This window comes from Mus caroli, chromosome 5, assembly GCF_900094665.2.
Source record: "Mus caroli chromosome 5, CAROLI_EIJ_v1.1, whole genome shotgun sequence".
Taxonomy (NCBI): domain Eukaryota; kingdom Metazoa; phylum Chordata; class Mammalia; order Rodentia; family Muridae; genus Mus; species Mus caroli.
In genome coordinates this window covers 132136940-132157061 of record NC_034574.1, presented here as the reverse complement: position 1 = coordinate 132157061, position 20122 = coordinate 132136940, and the positions used below count along the sequence as shown (strand labels likewise).

The 20122-nt window shown below is 51.8% G+C and overlaps 2 protein-coding genes across 2 annotated transcripts in view; one reads left to right on the top strand and one right to left on the bottom strand.

Moving 5' to 3' along the window:
- Positions 1-20122, top strand: part of C5H7orf50 (chromosome 5 C7orf50 homolog) — a 102124-nt gene that overhangs the window by 24022 nt on the left and 57980 nt on the right. The gene's annotated exons all lie outside the window — the stretch shown is intronic.
- Gper1 (G protein-coupled estrogen receptor 1) lies at positions 8037-12669 on the bottom strand. Its single transcript, XM_021161845.1, has 3 exons — positions 12493-12669; positions 11976-12187; positions 8037-10188 (listed from the first exon to the last, which is right to left on the bottom strand). Exon 3 carries the CDS (start codon positions 9964-9966, stop codon positions 8839-8841), a length of 1128 nt encoding a protein of 375 aa, XP_021017504.1. The 5' UTR covers positions 9967-10188; positions 11976-12187; positions 12493-12669; the 3' UTR covers positions 8037-8838.

Sequence of the window (20122 nt, the reverse complement as noted above, 5' to 3'; positions counted from 1 at the left end):
ACCTTCCTGGCTCTGCTTTCTAAATCTTAGTCTTGCTGTTGTATACAGCTCTCCATCATTCATTCTCATCTGCCATTCTATTCCTTTAAGCAGTAGATTCAGGTGATGATCGGCTGTGTGCACATTCTTATTGTATGTGTCCTGCCACGTGGCGTGGGCACACGGGTTTCCCTCAGGGATGTTTCCTCCTGTGACCCTTTATGTCTGCTAGATAAGCTAACATCACAGTGCATTAAGTCACTGCAGATTTCTGAGGTATTGGCTTCTCACTTACTTAGTGGCCATCAAAGGTCCTCGAAGGCTTTAGGCTAAGGCCACAGGTCCTGCTGGTCTTGGCCAGATTGCCTCCCCCTTGGCACCTTTAACCTTCCTTAAAGGAAATACAAAATGAGAGCAGAAAGGGTCAGGGAAGTAACCAGAAAGGAGGTTCTGTCCCTTTGGTTACATTCTATTGGAAACTCCAGGTGAGCAGCCTCCACGGGGGTGGGGTGGGGGGGGGTGGGGGACGGAATCTCCAAGGGTGTGACTGTCAGGATGGGGCTGGCAGGAGCTGTTGTGGGAGGATCTCACACCCCCCTCTGCTGGTCCCAAAACAGGGGTTGTGTGAGTTCATGTTGCTACGGCAGCAGAGTGCAGAATGTGCCGTTGCCTTGACAACACTGAGGTTGGCCAGGCTCTTTAACCGTCTTGTGTGTGTGCGAATAACACTCCATCATGGGCCCTGCATGTCTGTCTGTCTGTTTTTGTGTGTGTGCCTGCGTGCATGTGTATAGGTTTGTGGCTGTGTGGTGCATGCCAAACAGATGTCTCTGTGTACCCATGTGTGCATGTGGATGTATGCTGCATGTGTGTACATGTGGATGTACGCTGCATGTGTGTGCATATGGATGTATGTATGCTGCATATGTATGTGAGCATGTGGATGTGCACTGCACATGTGTGCATGTGCATACACACATATTTTTAGAGGGCTGGAGGAATCTCAGCTCTACTAACACCTGTACTTGGGTCGGCAGCCCCGGGAATTTCATGGGGAACCCTTACCCCGCCTCCACTGCTTCCAGCTTGCTTTAAGGAAATCAACCTGGAGTTCCAGGCCCACCTGGGTCCCTGCCCTTAAGGAGTTTGTGTGTGTGCTGCCCTGCATACTGGTGGGGTGCCCTGCCTTGTCAGAGGCTGCCATGTTTGAACCAAGGTACTTGTTTCTGGAGAAGTGTTTCCATGACACAATGTCTCATACTGGTGATGGTGAATTGAGCCAATTTTAGCCACTGCCTGGGCATGAGAGGGAGTCAGCCTCTGTTCCCCTCTCCATTTCTGAAGGGCGCCATTTCCAAGTTAGTGAGGAATACTGGGTTTCTAGAGCCTGGACATCCTGTGCACACAGCATCCATTGCTCTCCCTTGCCGTCACTTCCCTAGGGTAGCCTGTCATACCCCTGGGACCATGGTCATAACTTGTGTTCTTGTTGATGCTGGGAGGAGCTGCTGGAGCCTGGAAGACTAGCCTGTGCATGCTTTGAGCTCCCTGAAGTGGTTCCATGTAGGCTCTGGGTGGGGATTGTCCTAGCACATGTCACTACCATGTTACCAAGACGTGGAGGCTGCATGGAGAAGACAGATCCCATGTGGGAAGTCAGAAAGGAGGCCCAGACTGCAGGGGAGGAGGACCTGGGCTTAGCTTCCACTTCATTGTGCCTTCTCCCTTGAGACACGTTAGTTCTCAGTGGAGCCAGCTCCCCGGGCATTCGGCTGGGACAGCTCCAGAATCCACAGCTGATTTCTTGTGATAAGTTTCAGGTTGATCCCACCCCAGGGTAGGACACAGGCAGGTCCCTTTTTTTGTTCCATGTTCCTGTGACTTTCAAATGGGCCCCCACCCACTGCACAATGGCAGCAGGCAGATTAGCCCAGCCAGATGACGTCTTCCTGATACCACCAGGTTGGACGTGTGAGAAAACTGAGCTTCAGTGTGTGCAGGAGCACCCTCCACCTTCGACCTCCCCCCCCCACCCCGTGTGCGTGTGTGCGTGTGCGCGTGTGCGTGTGCGTGTGTGTGCTATCTTGGCTAGCCCTAGAAGTTGGAAGAAGTGGCCTGTGATACACATCTAGGCTTCTGCTATGCCAAGCCACTTGCTGGTTAGCAGCTCAGCTAGGGTGGAGAGATGTCTCTCTAGCTCTGAAGATCCTTTTGCTGTCCCCCCTCCTCCCTCAGCAGCCCTGAACTCCTGCCTAGGACTCATTCCCAGAGGACGTGCCAACCTACTCCAGGCCTGAAGTGCTCGCCTCTACCTCTAGCCCTTCAGTCTGCGCCTGTGAGCAAGATGCCTTAGAAATGTCTTCCCAGAGTGAGGGAGACACGGGGTAGGGTGGAGTTTCCAGATGACCCCCTGCCTCCTATCCTCATCATTTTTGTCTCTGCTTTTCCAGTGCAGGGGTTACAAATGTAGACCTCCATGCCTGGCTTTTTAAGTGGCTTCTGGGTTTGAACTCAGGATCTTGTACACACAAAGCAAACACTTTATCTACAGAGCTGTCTTCCTGGTTCCCACCCAAGTTCTTGGGTTTTTTGTTTTTTTGTTTTTTTGGGTTCTTTTGTTTGTTTTTGAGATGGGTCTTACAATGTAGCCCAGGTTGACCTCAAACTTCCAGTCCTCCTGCCTCAGCCTCTCATGCATCACCACTTCTGGCCTGCTTGGTGCAGAAGGATGAAGCCAGGGAGCAACAGTGTCTGCCCCTCTCTGCTCTGAGAAAAGAAGCCAGGCTTCCCACATGTGGCAGGCAGCACCCCAGGGTGACACGTCCCACTTCCTCTTGGTTTTGGCCATTCCCAGGGTTGCGGATCACTGCCCTTATTGGTTGATTGATTCATCTTCCACATACACCCCAAGCCCGTGGCCTTCAGAGTTACTGTCCCCATGTAAGTGGCAGCCTTGCTGAGTAAGTCCTGCGGATGGTGTTTCCTTTCTGTACCTTGATACTGCTGCAGTTGTTAGACAGTGGTGGCTGGGCTGTCAGCTCCTACTAGGCTCCAGCGTAGAGCCTGCTTTCCAGGACAGAGGACTGGCCTTCGCCTCTGTGGGTGAAAGCTGAGGATGACTGCCCACCAGCCTCCCACTTTAATTTTACTGATCTCTTTCCCCCTGTTTTTAATTGAAAAGCCTATGGAAAGGCACCCCGGATAATTAGTTTCCCACTGTGAAAGAGAAAATAAAGCTGGAATTACCAGGCAGTAAGTGAGAAGAGAAAACTTTAATTAGGAGCTTCCCAGTAAATGCTGGAAGATGGCTTCGAGGATTCCAGATGGCTTAAGCCTGCCCTTGTTCAGAACACACTTTGCAGCTGCTAATGGCAAGTGGGAGCGGTGTTGGTTGGTGTCTCCCCTCCGTGGGGAAGGGACAGTAGAGCCAGGCAGAGGGTGGGATGGCTCTTCAGAGAGGGACGCATCCGTAAAGGGGAATCCAGCCGAGAGCATCTCACTGACCAAGGTGTCACCTCTCCTCATTCTGTCCAGTTCGCACCCGACTGCCCCTTCCCCTCCCTGCCCTGGGTAAGGTACGCGAACAATGCTTGGCTTTTCCCGTGAGTGCAGGGCCTCGTGCTTAGGCTGAGCTGTCTCCCCAGCCCCAGGATGCTCTTTACCTTTGAATATCTCAGTGGGTGCTGAGGGAGTAATCCTGTTGTACTGTCCGTTAGGCAGAGTCAGGAAATTGGGCATTGGTACACAACCTTTACTCTCTCCCAATAATAGCCTTTGCAGGCTGCACTTGGGTGCCTGACCTTCCTGCCCCCCCCCCCCCCCCGGCATGGGCTGCATTTACAGTTAGTTGTACAGCCCTACACCTGATTCGTCTTTCCCTGGCTGTGGTTCATTCCACCTGGATCATGCCCACCCACCCCTTTTAGGCTGGGGAACCTTATATTGCATTCTTTAACCCTTTAACTTGCACTTGGAACTGTCACTCAGTCCTCATCTCTTGTGTCATAGAGACTTGTGTTGTGTGCTGGCTCCCTGTCACTACTTCCGTTTTTTTTCCTTATGTTTGCTCCCGATTAGACCAGGTGTGTATATCCCTGCCGCTCTGGGTGTCTAGACTCTCTCCTCTCGGTGTTGCCAGTGTAACCATGTGGGAGGGATTGTGCCATCTGCCCTGTGGGAGCTCCCTGCTTTAATAAGCTGGGCTTTGCAGGTGCCTTACCCCCTCACCGAGGGCCCAAGGTTCATAACTGGGTGGGAGCTTGTGGCCACATGAGTGAGCCCTAGGGGAAGGCTGTGGAGGGACTGGTCTTAGTCCAGATCCCGCTTCTGTCAGCCAGCTCTTCTGTAGACTAGAACCTTGCCGCCGCCACCGCCTCCTCCTCCTCCTCTTCCTTCTTCCCCCCTCCCCCATGCCCGTGTTCCGGCTCATTCTCGACTTCTAATTACATTGCATTTATTATGTAAGTTATATTTATCCAGTTATTACTGGAATGGAGTCCTGGTTGCTCTTTAATAGTCTATGACTGTTTGTAACTGTTGATTCCTCTTAATTATCCTGATGCTCAGATCATCCCAGTTTGGCCCATGGGAGGCTCTTAGGCCACCTCCTCTGTCCTGGATGTGACCCTCTCCTCTCCGAGCTGTTCTCACTGAGAACTACATGTCCCAGCCACTCCCACACTGAACCTGCCAGGTCTCTGAGGGGCCAGGCTGCTGGGGCTGCCCTCCTTTGGTCCTAGACTCTGAGCAAGTGGAGCCCTGTGTGCTCGGTTGGACACAACACAGCCGAGTGGGTTCAGCGTTCATCCCCAGTACTGCAGAAGATAGCCTCCTCGGGTTTGCTTGGAGTCTGTTCCCCACCCTTCTAACAGGGCTGAAGGCATGTGTGTTAGTGAGAGTTTAATGCTTACCATTGTGTGTGTGTGTGTATGTGTGTGCGCGCACACGCATGTGCACAAACACACAGGTACAGGCGGATCCCTGGGATCACTGCTCAGTGACAGAGCCTGCCTCAAGAAATAGGATTTTTATCATCTGGTGCAATAGGGGAAGACATCCTACATTAACCTTTGACCTCCACACATGCATACACAGACAAGTACAACTCCCATCCCGTTTCCCCAGCCCCGGCTACACCATACACACATGCATGCGCGCGCGCGCGCGCGCACACACACACACACACATTTTTAAAAAACACTAATGAATCAGAGACAGTTGGGGCTGAATTTTACACATGCTTATGGAGGCGTGGAGGGGAGGCTGCTCCCCAGTGTACGTGTTCAGGACAGCAGCAGAAGAGCCTCTATACTGAGATACTGCATCAGCCTTTTGGGGGGTAAAAGAACCCCAAAAGATGAGTGTGCTATCAAGCTTGCTGATCATCCTGTATGTGTTTTAAAATCTTTGCCTCTCCTAGGCAGCCAGGTGGCTGGTCTCCTCTGCCCGCCAAAACAAGAAGAGAATTGATGGTACCTTAGGTCTTGCTCACCAGGGCGGATGGGCTGGAGTGCAAGGGAGGACTCGTTATTAAGCTCTGAGTAGGTGATGGAATGGTTTCCAGTTCTAAGCAGGTTTTCCATGCCCACGGTAGCTGCCTCTCCCCTTCTTAGGGTCTGAACTACATTTGTACGCGGGAGCGAGCCAGGTTACCAGGAAACAGCAGTGCAATTAAAACGCCTTGATTTTATCTTGTGGTGTTCCTGCCAAGAATAATTGTGTTAGCCTCAGCTCGGCTCCAGGACGCACTCTTAAGGGGGGGGTCACATGGGCTGCACAGGGCCCGTAGAGCCAACCCTGCCTTGCTCTGTCCCCGAAGTCCAGTCTTCTTTCTTGCCTTACCCTCTGGCTACCTTGCCCTGGGACTTGGGGATATACATCAGTCAGCCATCCACCCTCCCCATCCCCAGAGCAGCTCTCCTTATGTTTGCAGATGGCAAGTGTGCTTTGAGGCATAGAGGAGGCAGGAGCTGTGTTCCAACCCTGCCTGGCTCCAGCCTGGCATAGCTTAGCTTGTAGAAGACTCTGGTCAGGAGCCTTAGATAGAAGGTGATATTGTGTCAAGGGCTACAGTTGTATGCAGCAGAGTGGGCCTGCCCTGCATGATCTTAGGATTACAGTAGTCCCAATGGACCACTGTGCTGCTGTCCAGAGGACTGAGGAGGGTGCCACTGACCCAAGGGTAGCTTGCCACAAGGAAGGCGTGCTTTCTCGAGAAGTGTTCTGGGACTTTGGGCAGCAGCAGTTGTAACTATAAGCCCTGGGATTGTAGCCATAAAGAGGGAAGGGTAACCCTGGCTGCCTTCTGTGTGCCCTGGCTCCCCATTGTCTTCCCTGTCCAGGCTGCAGAGCTGCCCAATGGGTTGGAAGCTGAGGTTCTATTCCTGGCCCCATCCTTTATTGTCTGTGGTTTTGACATTTACAGACTCCAAGCATCTAGTTTTTCTCTCTATAATATGGATGGGGGCGTGTCCTCAGGGGCCTGCTGTCCTCTTCCTGATGCCTGGCTGCCTCCCTAGCCAAAGTTGGAAGCCTTGGCATATTTTAGGCACCTGCGTATCACACTGGCCCAAGAACAGCCAGGAGGTGCCTCTCACATAGGCACATTTGAAGAGTTGAGGCCCAGTCCTGCTTTTTCCTGACTTGGAATGGAGGGTCTTTTCTTGTCAATCACTGAGATCAAAGTGCAGTTTGAACCAGCGGTTTACAATGATGTTCCCCTGTTGGGGTTTGCAGCCACACTTCCCAGCCTCCATTGTAATGCCTGCTTTGTGCCTGTCTTTAGGGGCACTGTGAGAGCTGGCCACATCCCCTGGGACTTAGAGGTTGCTGACAGAAGTGACAGGGTCAAGGTACCTCTTGATTCTGCAAGGTTTGCATGAGCTGTATACACCTGTGTTGGGGTGGCTGGGCTGGAGCCAAGGGCTTCTGAGTTGTTGGGCCTTGCAAGACAGAGCCACACACCAGGCTTTTCACCTGCCCACCTCCCATGGTGGTTCTTCACCTGTTGGCTTATGAGCGCCATCCTTGAGGAGGTGTCCCATGCCCTGCCCAGGTAGAAAGCCAGCCCTGCTTGGGACCCAGGTCACACAGTTGGGGACAAATGCTCTTGTTCTTGAAGACTAATACTCAGGGTCACTAAAGCCGGCCTGGAATGCACTCCAGGCTGATGGCCATGCCACCCAGCACCAGCTGTGCCTGACAAAACACGGAGGGAGGGGAAACCTGTGTCCTGTGTAGTTTGTCTGCCTCCTCGGCTCTGCCAAGTCCACTAAACCATCTGTTCTCTTTCCAGATACTGTTTTTGAGTATCTTGAGTATCTGGAAAGATACTTAAATATGGTAAATATCTCTAATATTTACCTTAATAACTTAAATATCACGTGATTGTTTTAACTTAATCTTATCTATATATATAACATCATCAGAATAAAAAGGCAGGGTCATAGGTTTGAATGGAAAATAGCATATTCTTTAGAGACAATGTGGGTCATTTTGTCGCCTGCATGTTACCTTGTATGCTACCCTAGGGTCCACAGCCGGAGCCATGGGCCTCTTGACGTGGACAACTGCCCAGGCAGGTGTTCAGGAAGTAGAGGCGGAGTGTAAAGCAGTTTGTCCTGTGATACAGGGCCAGAGGCCCTCCCTCCTGGCCCCAGGCCCTCTGACTCCTAGCACTGGGCATGCCGCCCAGACAGAATCTTCTAGGCATAGATAGCTGTCCTATGCAAACCCCAAAATGAGGCTAAGCGTGGCTGACAGCATCAGTAACAAGGAAGACATGTTTAGTGCCCAAGTGAAACACCGAATGTGGCCCTCTCCATCCCAGAAGTGCCAGGCATAGCCATCTCGACAGATTGGCTATTGGCACATAGGAGAGTACTCAGAATGGTCCTCAGGTATGTGAGGGTATGGGCATAGTGTTCCTTTGCAAGGGAGCAACTGGCTGTACTAGCATGGCTTTCTAATCACCCCCACCCCATAGCCTTGCCACCCCAGAGATCACAGAGCAAAGAAGAATCGCCCTGAATTCACAGACGCTGAATGAACACCCATCCTTGGTTCTTTTTACGTTTTAATGAGATCCATTTACAGCTCGCTGTTCCCAGTATTATTTTCTGTGGTGGTAAGTCCTTCCACCACACGTCTCATGGCGGCACCCCGCCAGCCTGCACAGCAGCACCCGGAGTCTCCTTCCACCTTCACGGAAGGGCAAACACCTTTGTAAACAAGCTTTGTGAGAGGAGCATCCCGGAGCAGGAAGGCGTTTTGTTAAAGGGCCTTTCTCAGTCAGACACGCTGTTCACTCAGAAGTTAGGAGTGGCATCTGGGGTGACCTCACAGCCTACTGGAAGACAGGAGGAAGGCTCTGGCATCCTTAGCTTTGGCCGCACTGGACGGTGTATACATGGTCAGTTACACATCACAAGCAAAGGGAAGGTAGCCAGTTTGGGTCTGGTACATAAAGTCTGTCTCTAGACTCCTCCGTGTAGCAGGGATGTAACATGGTGCTCCCATAGCATGGCCTGCCCTCATATCAACATCAGGTTTGTCTTCTGGGAACATAGACTATGGAAAGAAAACCAAGCAGCAGGCCTGCCTGGTGCCCTTTGAGGTCAGAGGTCAATGTTACGTGGCCTGCTGCCTTGGGACCTTGAATCTGGATGGCAGCATCCATGAGCTGGATGGTCAGGAAGGATGCCAGCAGCTCCAGAGATGACCCCTCAATGTGACGTTTTCCCCAAGCCACTGGGGTTTGAGAGTATGACATAGCTTAGCTCACCCACCACCTGTGCTAGGTGTGTGCAAGTCCTGAGCACCAGCCTGCGCCTTTGTCCTTTTCCATCTGGGAGGTGCCTCTCACACAGCACTACTGAACCTGACCTCTGACTGCTCTGTGCTGTCTGGAATGACGGCCTTGAGTGTGGCGTGGCAGAAGCGGTTCAGAGCCGGCAGGCTTGTCTTCTGCTCCACATAGAGCCTGAGCTTGTCCCTGAAGGTCTCTCCCAGGAAGCTGTAGATGAGGGGATTCAGGCAGCTGTTGGAGAAGGCTGCAAGGTTGACTATGTGGCCTGTCAAGGGGTAGGCATGACGGAAAGACTGCTTGCAGGGAGTGTCCCCTGGCTGCGTCCACTGCAGTAGGTGGACACTGATGAAGACGTTCTCCGGCAGCCAGCAGATAAAGAAAACAAGGACCACTGCGAAGATCATCCGCAGGGCTTTCTGCCTGCGTGGGCGCAGGCCACGGTGCCTGTGGGCCCGGATGAGGGCTCGTACGATGAGGGAGTAGCAGAGGCCAATGATGGCGAAGGGCATGATGAAGCCCAGTGTGACCTCCAGCCACTGCACCTCCCTGACATCAGCAAAGCAGAAGCAGGCCTCCTCGGTATGCCGCAGGTGCACCGCTGTGAAGGGCACCAGCGTGGCGGACACTGAGGCCATCCAGATGAGGCCGCAGCTGAGCCGTGCGTGGTGCTTGGTGCGGAAGAGGCCGCAGCGCATGGCTTTGGCCAGCGCCAGGTACCTGTCGAAGCTCATCCAGGTGAGGAAGAAGACGCTGCTGTACATGTTGATCTGCAGGAAGAGGGACATGAAGGTGCAGAGCACTGCGATGTCATAGTACTGCTCATCCAGGTTGAACACCTCGATTAGGGAGTCAGCCACCAGGATGAGGTCGGCCGCCGCCAGGTTGATGAAGTACAGGTCTGGGATGGTCATCTTCTCCCGGAAGCTGATGTTCACCACCAGGATGAGGATGTTGCCCACAAAGCCAATAGGAAAGAGGAAGATGGTGTAGAGGCAGGAGAGGAAGAGGGCAATCACGTACTGCTGATGCTCAGAGAGGTCCCCAGTGAGGTTCCCCGGGGCATCTTCCCGCAGTGCCAGGGACAAGTTGAGGGCCAGAGGGGTGCTGTTGGAAGGGGCTGGCCACACGGGACCTAGGTAGATCTCCACCCCAACAGTTTGGGCTGGAGTAGTTGCATCCATGGCTTCCCTCGGCAGTTTTTAGGATTTGCTGAAAGGGTCACAGAAAGCTGTTTTATGTGACAGCTCCATCTTCACAAAGAAAGATAAACCAGGCATTTGTGAGGCAGGAAGAATCGTCCTGGGAGCCTGTTAGTCTCAGAAAACCAGAAGGGTGGACAGGGTGCCTGATGTCTGGGCTGGTGCTGGGCAGGCACACCTGCTGCCTGCCCACCTCCTGGGCACCTGTAGAGGCAGACGGGGCAAGACTTAGCATCTAGAACCCTGAGCATCCTGAAGGAGCCAGGTGTGGTGCATGAGTGACAATGGGGTCCGCCTAGACTCTGGCTTTCGCCACCCCCTGAGCTGGAGCAGAAGAGATAGACGTGGATAGACGTGGAGTGTTCCTTTATGTTCCCTAAGAGCGCCCACAGTTGGTGACAGTCTGTGAGTCATGGGAGATGCAGTAGGACCAGTCAGATCGCTGGCTCATGAAATACCGTGAGTGTGTGGTGTGGGAATTTGAGGAAAACTACTGTTTGTCAAGACAGGAAGTCTCATTAACTTCAGCAGCTGTTGGAAAGAGACGTGACATGGGAAGGGAAAAACCCAGCCTTTCTCAAAGGTAGTCCAAGAACCCAAGGGCTGGGAGCTGCCTTTTCTCTTGCGGTAAAGTGGGAAGAGAAATTTTGTTCTTTGACCTGTGGCGGTACTGAGTGTGGTGCCAGGAGGAGACACCTGCCCCCATCTAAAGGGAAAACAAATAAAGAACAAGCATTGTTATTGGAGGACTGGGATGTAGCTCGGTGGTAAAGCATTTACCTGGCACACAAGAGAGCTGTGGGTTCCACCTTCAGTATCTTTCTCTTGTGTGCATGTGTGTGCACGCGCACACACACACACACACACAGAGCTGTATCATTTTTTTCCTGAGATGAGTTTTTGCTATGTAGCCCTTGCTGTCCTGGAACTCACTCTGTAGACCAGGCTGGCCTCGAACTCAGAAATCCGCCTGCCTCTGCCTCCCAAGTGCTGGGATTAAAAGGCGTGTGCCTCCGACACCCAGCTCACACAGCTGGTTTTGAGGCAGGATCTCTCTCATAGTCCAGGTTGTCCTCAAATTCACTAAACAGTAGGGGATGACTCCTCGTCCTCCCTGCTACTCTGGAGGTTGTGCTCTGGAGGATCCCTGGAGCACAGGCGTTTTAGACTAGCAAGACCCGATCTCAAGGAATAAGGAAGACAGGAGAGAAGAAGGGAAGCAGCTTGTCCTTTTCACAAGTTCCTGTGAAATACAACATTTTAGGCTGCAGCCTGAAAGCTGAGCTTCGTTTGTCCCCGGGGATGGTTCCCAGCCTGTATGACTCTGCCTCGGGGCTCTCTGGGGTAATCCAGGTTCTCAGCCGCACTAGCAGTGTCTGGAGACCCTGGGGTGTCACTGTGTAGGAGATGGGTGCTGGCATCTAGTGAGCGGAAGCCGGGAATGCTACTAAGTCTTCATATTGCCCCGGGCAGGGACATGGCAGCTACCATCCCTGTGTCTTCCTTCACAGTCAGAGTGAGACAGCAAAGTGCTCCTCAGATGTGTTCCTGAACACACATCTCTGTTGCTTTGCTCGTGGTGATTGCATTTGGTTTTGAGGTGGAGCAAGAGCAAACCAGAGGTTTAAATTGACTTTTCTCTCCCCAAATACTGCTTCATTAAAATAACGGGAAGAAAAAAGGAGGGGCTGCTCACTGCTGTGGCCACATCCTGCCTTGGATGTGTGAGTGTGGGTGGCCAACCCATCTTTCATGGTAGTGCCCATCTGAGCCAGAGAAGCGCCAGTCTTCTGAGTCTAGCTACAGTGCAGAGGGCTTCCCTTCATTTCTTCTGATACCTGAGCCTGGTGCATACTTTAATCCCAGCACAAAAGGATGAGAGGCAAGTGGAGCTCTAAGTTTGAGGCCAGCCCAGTCTACGAAGTGAGTTTGATGCTAGTCAGGGCTGAAACAAACAAACAAACAAAACCTGAAAATTTAAAAGTACTCACCTAGAGTGTGTGAATGTTGAGGCTTGGCCACAATTCCAGCAGCTTAAGGGGAGCAGAGCCCTTGGATAGCTTTCTCCCTAGATCTGATCAGCTGTTTTGGTGGGTGCATGGCAGAAATGACACCCTGGCTTCTGTCCTTGGTCCAGATCGCTGCTCTGTTAATCTAACGATCAGACTTAGTGTCCTTCTGATTTTCTGTTGGGTGTCCAGATCTGGGGAGACAAGACTAGGTTTTGCCAGGCTTACGAGGCCCCTGTCCCTGAAACAGTCGTAAGCCTCCAGGACTCCCTTGGCAGACAGAGTGGCAGCATCGTGGTGTTGCAGGGCGTAGCCAGGACCCAAGTGTGGCCGAGCTCTAGGTAGGCATGCTGTTGTTGCCTGTGCTTGGGTAGACCTTGCTCACACCTAGCATGCAGTCCTGGAGTCCGAGGGTGCATGACTGCTCCACCAGTGCCACCCCACCCCAGCAAGAAGTTCTGAGCCACACGCAGTCCCGGAACCTGAGTGTGAATCTTACCTGTGCCGTGGAGTTACCGGGCCATCTGCTGGAGGTGCGCCTGGAGCTTGATCCCAGGGATGGACCCTGGACTTGCAGCACTTTGGGGACAGTGCCCAGCAGGGACCCAGCAGGAGAGGAACAGAAGCACCCGCCTGATGCCTGGGGATGGATGCCTGTGGCCGTCCAGCAGCGTCTGGCCCCCTTGGCACAGCGCCTCCTTTATAGACTTCCCAAGCCTACTCACTGGGCTCTGGCCAGCCTCCCTTTAAGGCCAGCATTAACCATTTTTTTGCTGGCAGTTTTTTCCTCCCACATGTAGACAGTGAAAACGGCCCTGCTGGATGTGTATTTTATGGAAATTTCCAGTGTGACTGCTGATTTTCACTCACTGACACATTTATTTGAAGTGTGAAAGGATTATAATATTGTTTACCTTTTAGGTAAGAATCCTTCCTCATTTGTTGAAACAATGATACCCTTGCCTGTTTTAGCCTGTGCTGGCTTTAAAACTGAACACTGAGTTTCTTCAATCAGCATGGTAGGACTGCAGTCACACAGCAAATGTAAGCTATAGTTTTCCTAGGGATGCTCGAAGTGGGAAATACAGTCTACAAGTAGCCGGCATTTTGACCAGAAATTAGGAATCCAGGTTTTCTACTCTAATGTTAGCTGGGGCTAATATCCCTCTGCCCAGGGGTCAGCTGAGCCACCTGTCTTCTCTCTGTCTCCAGTTCTAGACCGTGTACAACCAAGGTCGGGGAGACACAAGTGGCCTTGTGACTTAGTACGTATCCTACCTTCCATTTGTGGAAGTTTCATCCATAACACTGGGGTTCTCTTAGAATTGTGGCCCTGAGGGTGGAGACAAACATGGGGACCAGGGCTTCCCCACATAATCAGAGCTCCTGCAGCCCCGACCTGAGCAATCCAGTCAAGTGATTAAGTATTCGTAATGATTTAGAGTTCGTTGGTCTCATTTGTACTCTCTTCTTTGTATCTGAGTGTGTGTGCGTGTTCATGTATGTAGGTATAAGTGTGTGTGGCTGTAGAGGCTAGAGAACCTGTTTGCTAGTCCTCAGGTTCTGTCCACCTTGGTTTTTTTGTTTTTTGTTTTTTGTTTTTTTAAGGCAGGGTCACTGATCAGCCTAGGGCTCACCAAAACAAGTAGGATGGCTGGCAAGAGACCCCCAGGGTCCCACCTCTTCCCCCTCAGTGCATCCCCCTGTGTTTTTAGCTTGATGTCTTTTTGATTGTCGGCAATCTGAGATGTTGAATACGTTGAGAGGGCATTTGTGTTCTGAGCATGAATATTGCTCACCTCTGCTGCCTGAGGACTGCAGAAACCACCACATGCTGCTCCTTTTTTTTTTTTTTGGTGGTGGTTTTTCGAGACAGGGTTTCTCTGTGTAGCTCTGGCTGTCCTGGAACTCACTTTGTAGACCAGGCTGGCCTCGAACTCAGAAATCCACCTGCCTCTGCCTCCCGAGTGCTGGGATTAAAGGCGTGCGCCACCACGCCCGGCTCATGCTGCTCCTTTAAAGGGGGACTCTGTGCAGCAGGAAGAAGCAGGTACTGGGTTGGAGAGGTGGCTCGGCAGTTAACACTTGTTGCTCTTGAAGAGGACAGAGGTCCAATTCCCAGCACCCCTATGGTGGCTCACCATCATCTCCAGACCTAGGAGATCCAACCCCCTCTCTCAGACTCTGGGAACCAGGCACACAGGTGATACCCATGCCGGTAAAACAGTCATACACATAAAATATGTTTATGAACAGATGAAGCAGTTAGCTGCATGTAGACAGCTGCAGGGTCTCTAGAAAACAATGATCAGCTGCCCTGTGCCCACGTGTGTAGCTTCCTGCTAGAAACATGCTTGGTGGCTTTCTATAGGATACTGGCTTAGAATCTTTGAGATACGCATTTTTGGAAATGTACACATCTTTAAATAGAGTTCCATTAAAAATAAAATTTTTAGTGGAAAAATACTAAGTTAGGGCCTCTTTGAGCTGTAGAAGCCCTGACTACAGAGTTGGCTTTTTCTCATTTGAGCAGCATGGGAAGAGCCCCTTGGCCCTTTCGTATCTTTTCACCAGCTTACCAAGTCAGGATGACGTCAGCACTAAAACAATGCCTGCAACACCATCGCGAAAGAAACAAATGCTGAGAAAACACAGCTTCCTTTTGAATTAAATAAATAAAACAGAAACCCAAGCCTTGAAATAGCCAAGGAATGCCACTTAAAAATAGCCGCTCCCTTAGAATTTCCCCACTCTTGCAAGCCCATGGTCAAGTTCCATGGTGTTGGATCACTGAGAGGGCCTTCACTGTCTTCTGGGTTCCTGGGAGTCCCCTGGGGTGCTCTGATGTCATGCACAGGTGCAGGACTGGCAGCTGAAGTCTTGGGGGGGCGCATCTTACTCTGAGCCCAGCCTTCCCTTCAACATTCCAGGTAGTCGCATCCTACGTCTAGTCTACCACTCTGCTGAGAGGCACAACAAGACCCAGGCAGAGGGCATGTCTGCCTTCTGACCTCCATAGGTTTTAGTATGGATAAGGGATGAGAGAGACCTTGAAGATTCTGTCAGTACAGTGTAAGTCCCTCGTTTGGTGAGAGCTTCCTTTGTAGTCTCCGATCTAGGCTGCCTCTGGGCTTGGCTTCTTGATGGAGGACAGAGCCTGAGGAATACAGCATGAACATCTGCAGGTGAAGGCAGGCTGGTGGCTGAGTCTGGGCCAGGGTCCTTGTCCTTGGACCAGCCTGCTCATGCCCTTCCTGGTCTGCTTGGCCCCATGTGAGTTTGCTGTCTATGTGGGTTTGACAATATGTTTTGTGCACAAGTCTAAGTTGTTTATAATGGTGTTGTATCTGAGGCACCTACACTGGCTGGTGTAGCATGGCAGGAAGGGCCTGGGCTGCAGAGTTCACACTCCATCAGTGACTCAAGGCTAAAGAGAGAGGCCTGAGAAGAAGTTCAGTGGCAGGCCCACACCATATACAGACAGTATTGGATCATATATGAGGAGCAGGTGCAGTAATGTAATGCCTTCATGAACCTTCACAGGTGCTCCCAGCACACAACCCAGTCATGTTTCAAAGCCCCAGGTCAGGATCCAGAGTGCCACCCCCTAAATTTCTCTCTCTTGGTCTTCCTGCCGTCTTCCACAGCATAGACCAGCCCCAGAACTTCATGGGTCTAGGGTCACCTCTTGCCTGACAGTCCTCGGGAACATGACCCCAGAGTCTGAGCATGGCCGGTATACAGCATTGCCCTTCCGACTCCTCAGTGGTCATCTGGAGCATGGATCTGACCTAAGACCGGCCTTTTGACATTGTGATTGTCCATAAGTGTGGTGGGTACATCCCTAGCTATTGTGGGACATATGTGGCCCAGAGCTGCAGGTGCTGTCTTGGGAGTGAGGCAGGAAGCTTCCTTTCATCAGCGAGGCCACCCTACCTCTTAGACAGCAGCCTGTTAGGAACCCAGAGTGACAGCCATTGATTTGAGACAACCATCAACACTCTTGGCTCTTCTGACCCTTGCTCATGGGATTTGTTTTGACTCTGAAGTGACAAGCCATGTGTGTTGGGAAAACACAGCACAAAGCTTGGAGAAATTTGCCAGTGTGTTCCCACTTTACAACACATATGCGTTTTGGGTATGTGTATATATGTCTGTGAATTTGTGTGCATGTGCGTTTGGTGGCCAGAGGCCTGTGCCTAGTGTTCCCCTCGGTCACTGGCCAGCTTAGTTTTTGAGATGGGATTTCTCAGTGAACCAGAGTTTGCTGATTCAGCTAGACTGACCAGCCAGTGAGTTCCAGGGCTCCCCCTGTCCCCACGCCCCACACTAGGGTTATAAGTATGTGATGCTGCACACAGTTCTTTATGTGACACTGGGGACCTGAAGGCATCTTTACCAGCATCTCCCCTGACACAAGTTGTGCATTTTCCTCTAGTTTTCCAGCCTCAGGGGAGGTAGGGAGCGCTGGCTCCTGCCTGGAGATGGCACAAAGTGCTCAGGACAGCTAAGACTTGACTTAAATACATAAGTAGTTAGTAGTTAGTAGTAAGTAGTTAGTAGGGCAAGAGGCAGGCATCTATGAAGTAGAGAAAGAAGCAGAGCCTAGGGGAGGCTAAGCATTTGTCTGGGTCCCAAGGCAGGGAGGAGCCGATCAGGGCCAGCTCTCCTGGGCCATTGACTGTACATGGGAGACCAGTGCCGCACTGTCTGCTCACCCTGGCTTGGGAAGGCTGTTCTGTCAGGGTCTGTGCAGAGCTGTGACACAGCCTTCCCGACTCCTGAGCCTTTTCTCATCTTATGAGATAGTGACTGGAAAACCACACCTCCAGAGAGACACCCTCATCCAGGTTCCAGACCAGCCTGGCCTGGGACCATAGGAGTGGGCATCTGAGTGCTGTGGTCCTGGTCCTGTGAGAAGTTCCGCAGGCTTCTTACAGACAGACATCCCAGATGCACACTATAGCTGCCATCGCAGGCTTCCTGGGACTGCTTCCCAGAAAGAGCTAGTGCAGTAGCCCTATCTTCCCATGTGAGAAGGAATTTACAGCCCCAGGAGAGTGTCATACCCCTGCCCTGCAGCTGCCACCTGCCCCTCTCTTGCCCCCCTCCCCCTCTAGCCCTCAGAGCACACAGCCGTGTGCCTGTAGGGAACAGTTTCAGTAGCTTCAGTGTTGACAGCTGGGCCTCTTTCACCGTTGCTGGGAGCATTCTGGTTGCTTCCTTTGATTCCTGGAGAGTGTTGGCAACCAAAAGTGAGTGTGTCCAGCTCAGAGTGTAAATGGGGGTGGAAGGGGCCCTGAGTGCTATTCAGAGAAGCCGCTGACACTGTGGAGTGGTGATGGAGTGAGGCTCTGGAAGGAGTGGCAGAGATGGGTCCTTATTCACAGGCCACAAAGCCCCTTCTTAGCCAGGAGAGCCTTGGGACCCTCAGGCCTCTCTCCCCACTCATGATCAGTTCCAAGTTTCCTTTTCAACACTGAGAGTTCCTGCACCCTTGCCCTGGGTCAGAGCACGCAAAACTGCTTTGTCCTTTGCTCTCTTTTGTTCTACATCTTCCTCTTGGTTCCTTAGGTAACAAGACCCTTCCTTGCTCGTAGGAATTATCAGGAAGTTATGATGTAATGGTTATAGAGGCAGGTCAGGAGACAGAGAGACAACCCAGTGAGTATAACCCTGTCTAAGCCTGCTGTAGGGACTTTGTCTCAGCATCCTTCCCACAGGGCCCTGGTGCAGCCTGTAGCCTTTTGTTGCTCCAGCACTAGAGCAAGTGGCTGATCATTGGAACCCCCCTCCCCCAATCACTGGAGACCCTCCTCTCAGTGGTTTTAATTGCTTGTCCTCTTCAACTCCATTTTTGTTGTTCTCATTGTTGTCATTTGTTTTGTATTTAAGACAGTCTCTTCATCCTTAGCCCAGGCTGGCCTTGGACTCTGGATCCTTTTGGCTGAGGCTATTGAGTGCTGGGGTCATAGACATGCATCACCACACCCAGCTTAATGCCTTTTTAAAGCACAAACGCTCAGGTCTGAAGAGGGAGTGGAGTCAGTAAAGTACTTGCAAGGAAAACCTGAGTTTAATCCCCAGAACCTATGCACAAAAAACGAGGTGTAACTGGGAGAGGGCTCAGCCGGCAAAACATTTGCCAACAATCCTGATGGCCTGAGTTAAATCCCTGAACCCTTATGATAGAAAGAGAGAACCGACTTCTGCAAGGCGTCCTTCGACCTTCACATGTCTGTTGTGTGTGCATGTGTAAAATAAATATGTAAGTAAATAACTATGAACACGGGTGGTTTTGCTTGCATGCATAGTTGTGCATCACATGAGTGCAGTGCCAGAAGAGACCAGAAGAGGGCGCTGGCTCCCCTAGGACTCCCCTCCCAACCCTAGACAGGATTTCTCTTTGTGTAGCCCTGGCTACCCTGGTCCTTGCTCTGTAGACTAGACTGACCTCAAACTCACAGAGCTTCGCCTGCCTCTGCCTCCTGGATGCTGGGATTAAAGGCATGTACCACACTGCTCAGCTCCCCTGGAACTTTTTAAAGTCAGGAGTGGTAGCTTACAATCTAGTCCAGTGCTGAGGAGGCACAGACAGTGGACCCCTTGGGCTCACTGACCAACCAGCCTAGCCTAATAGTTGAATTCCAGGGGCAAAAAGGGCAGTGGACTGGAGAGATAGCTCAGAGGTTAAGAGCTGCTCTTTCAAGGAACCCGGGTTCAATTACCAGTCAGTTCATAGCCACTCACAACCATCTGTAGGTCTGAGGAGCCAGTGCCCTCTTCTGGCCTCTTCAGGCACTGCACACATGTGATGTGCAGCCATGCACTCAGGCAAAACACCCATATATGGACAACTAGTATAAAACCTAAGCTAATAGTGGACGCTGCCTAAGAAATGACACTGAGGTTGTCTTGTTTACACAGCAGTCCTGAAAAGCCAGGGTCCGACCATGTGAGCGGCACAGTGCACTTACTGTGGTCATATTTCTAAGAATCCTCCATGCTTGGAACTCTGAGGAGCTAGCTCAGTGAGGTGAGAGCTGCAGCTTGTCTCCTTACCCACTGCTTCCAACAGCTCACACACACGGTCTTTTGCCATCTCCTTTCTCTCCTTTCTTCCAAGCCACGTGCGGGGGGCATCCACTGTGGCAGGTATTTATAAAGTAACATAGTGGCCTCCCCATTTGCCACGAGTGTGAGCCTGAGGGAACTGGACATGGGCCACTAAGAATGGAGCCAGATGTAGGAGGGGACTCACTGTGCAGAGTCGGTCCTGACAGAACGATGCCCTGTGCCCAAGTTTCCTACCTGCAGCATCTCCTGCTCCAAAGCACGGGAAGGAGGGCGATCCATCTGAGCAGGACAGGCTGTGCTCAGTGCAGGGGACAGACAGGGGACAGAGACTGGATTTCCGGAAGGGTCGGCGAGTCAGTATTGTATGGTACTTGGAGAAGTGGGTACCACATGGGGAGAGCACCCCAGAACCCGCACGGCAGCCAGCTCAATTCTGCCTACATTGAATGTAAACGGAGTGAGGGTCTACAAGGCTGGTCCAGGGGCAGCTGGCGTCTCACGAGAGGAGCCGATGGGACTATGGAGGGGCTGGAGGCTGGAGGTGAGAACACACGCGATGACGTAAGAGATCACATGTTGATAGAGAAAGCCTGAACGAGGCCAGGGAGGGCCATATGATCATTTCTACAGGGCCTCTCTTCTTAAAGATCCCTAACACGACCCCACTGGTGATCAGGCTTCCAACGTGGGGCATATGTGGAGCTCTCAGCAGCTACTGTGACACCATTGTCACTGGGTAGAAGCCAGCTGTTTCTGTGACCTTCCATTTATGGGTGATAATCTCAACATGGCAGGGATTATGACAGATTTTTAAAAGATTTATTTGTATTCTTTTAAACTATGTGTGTCTGGGGGTGGGGGGGTAGTATATGCATCCGAGTCCAGGTGCCCATGGAAGAAAGCATTGGATCCCCCTGGAGTTGAAGCCACCTAATGTAGGTGTAAGGAACTGATCACAGGGTGCCTCTGCAAGAGCACCGTGCACTCTGGACTGCTGAGCCATCTCTCCTGCCCGAGCAGGTGATGACAGATTTTTTTTTTTTTTTTTTTTT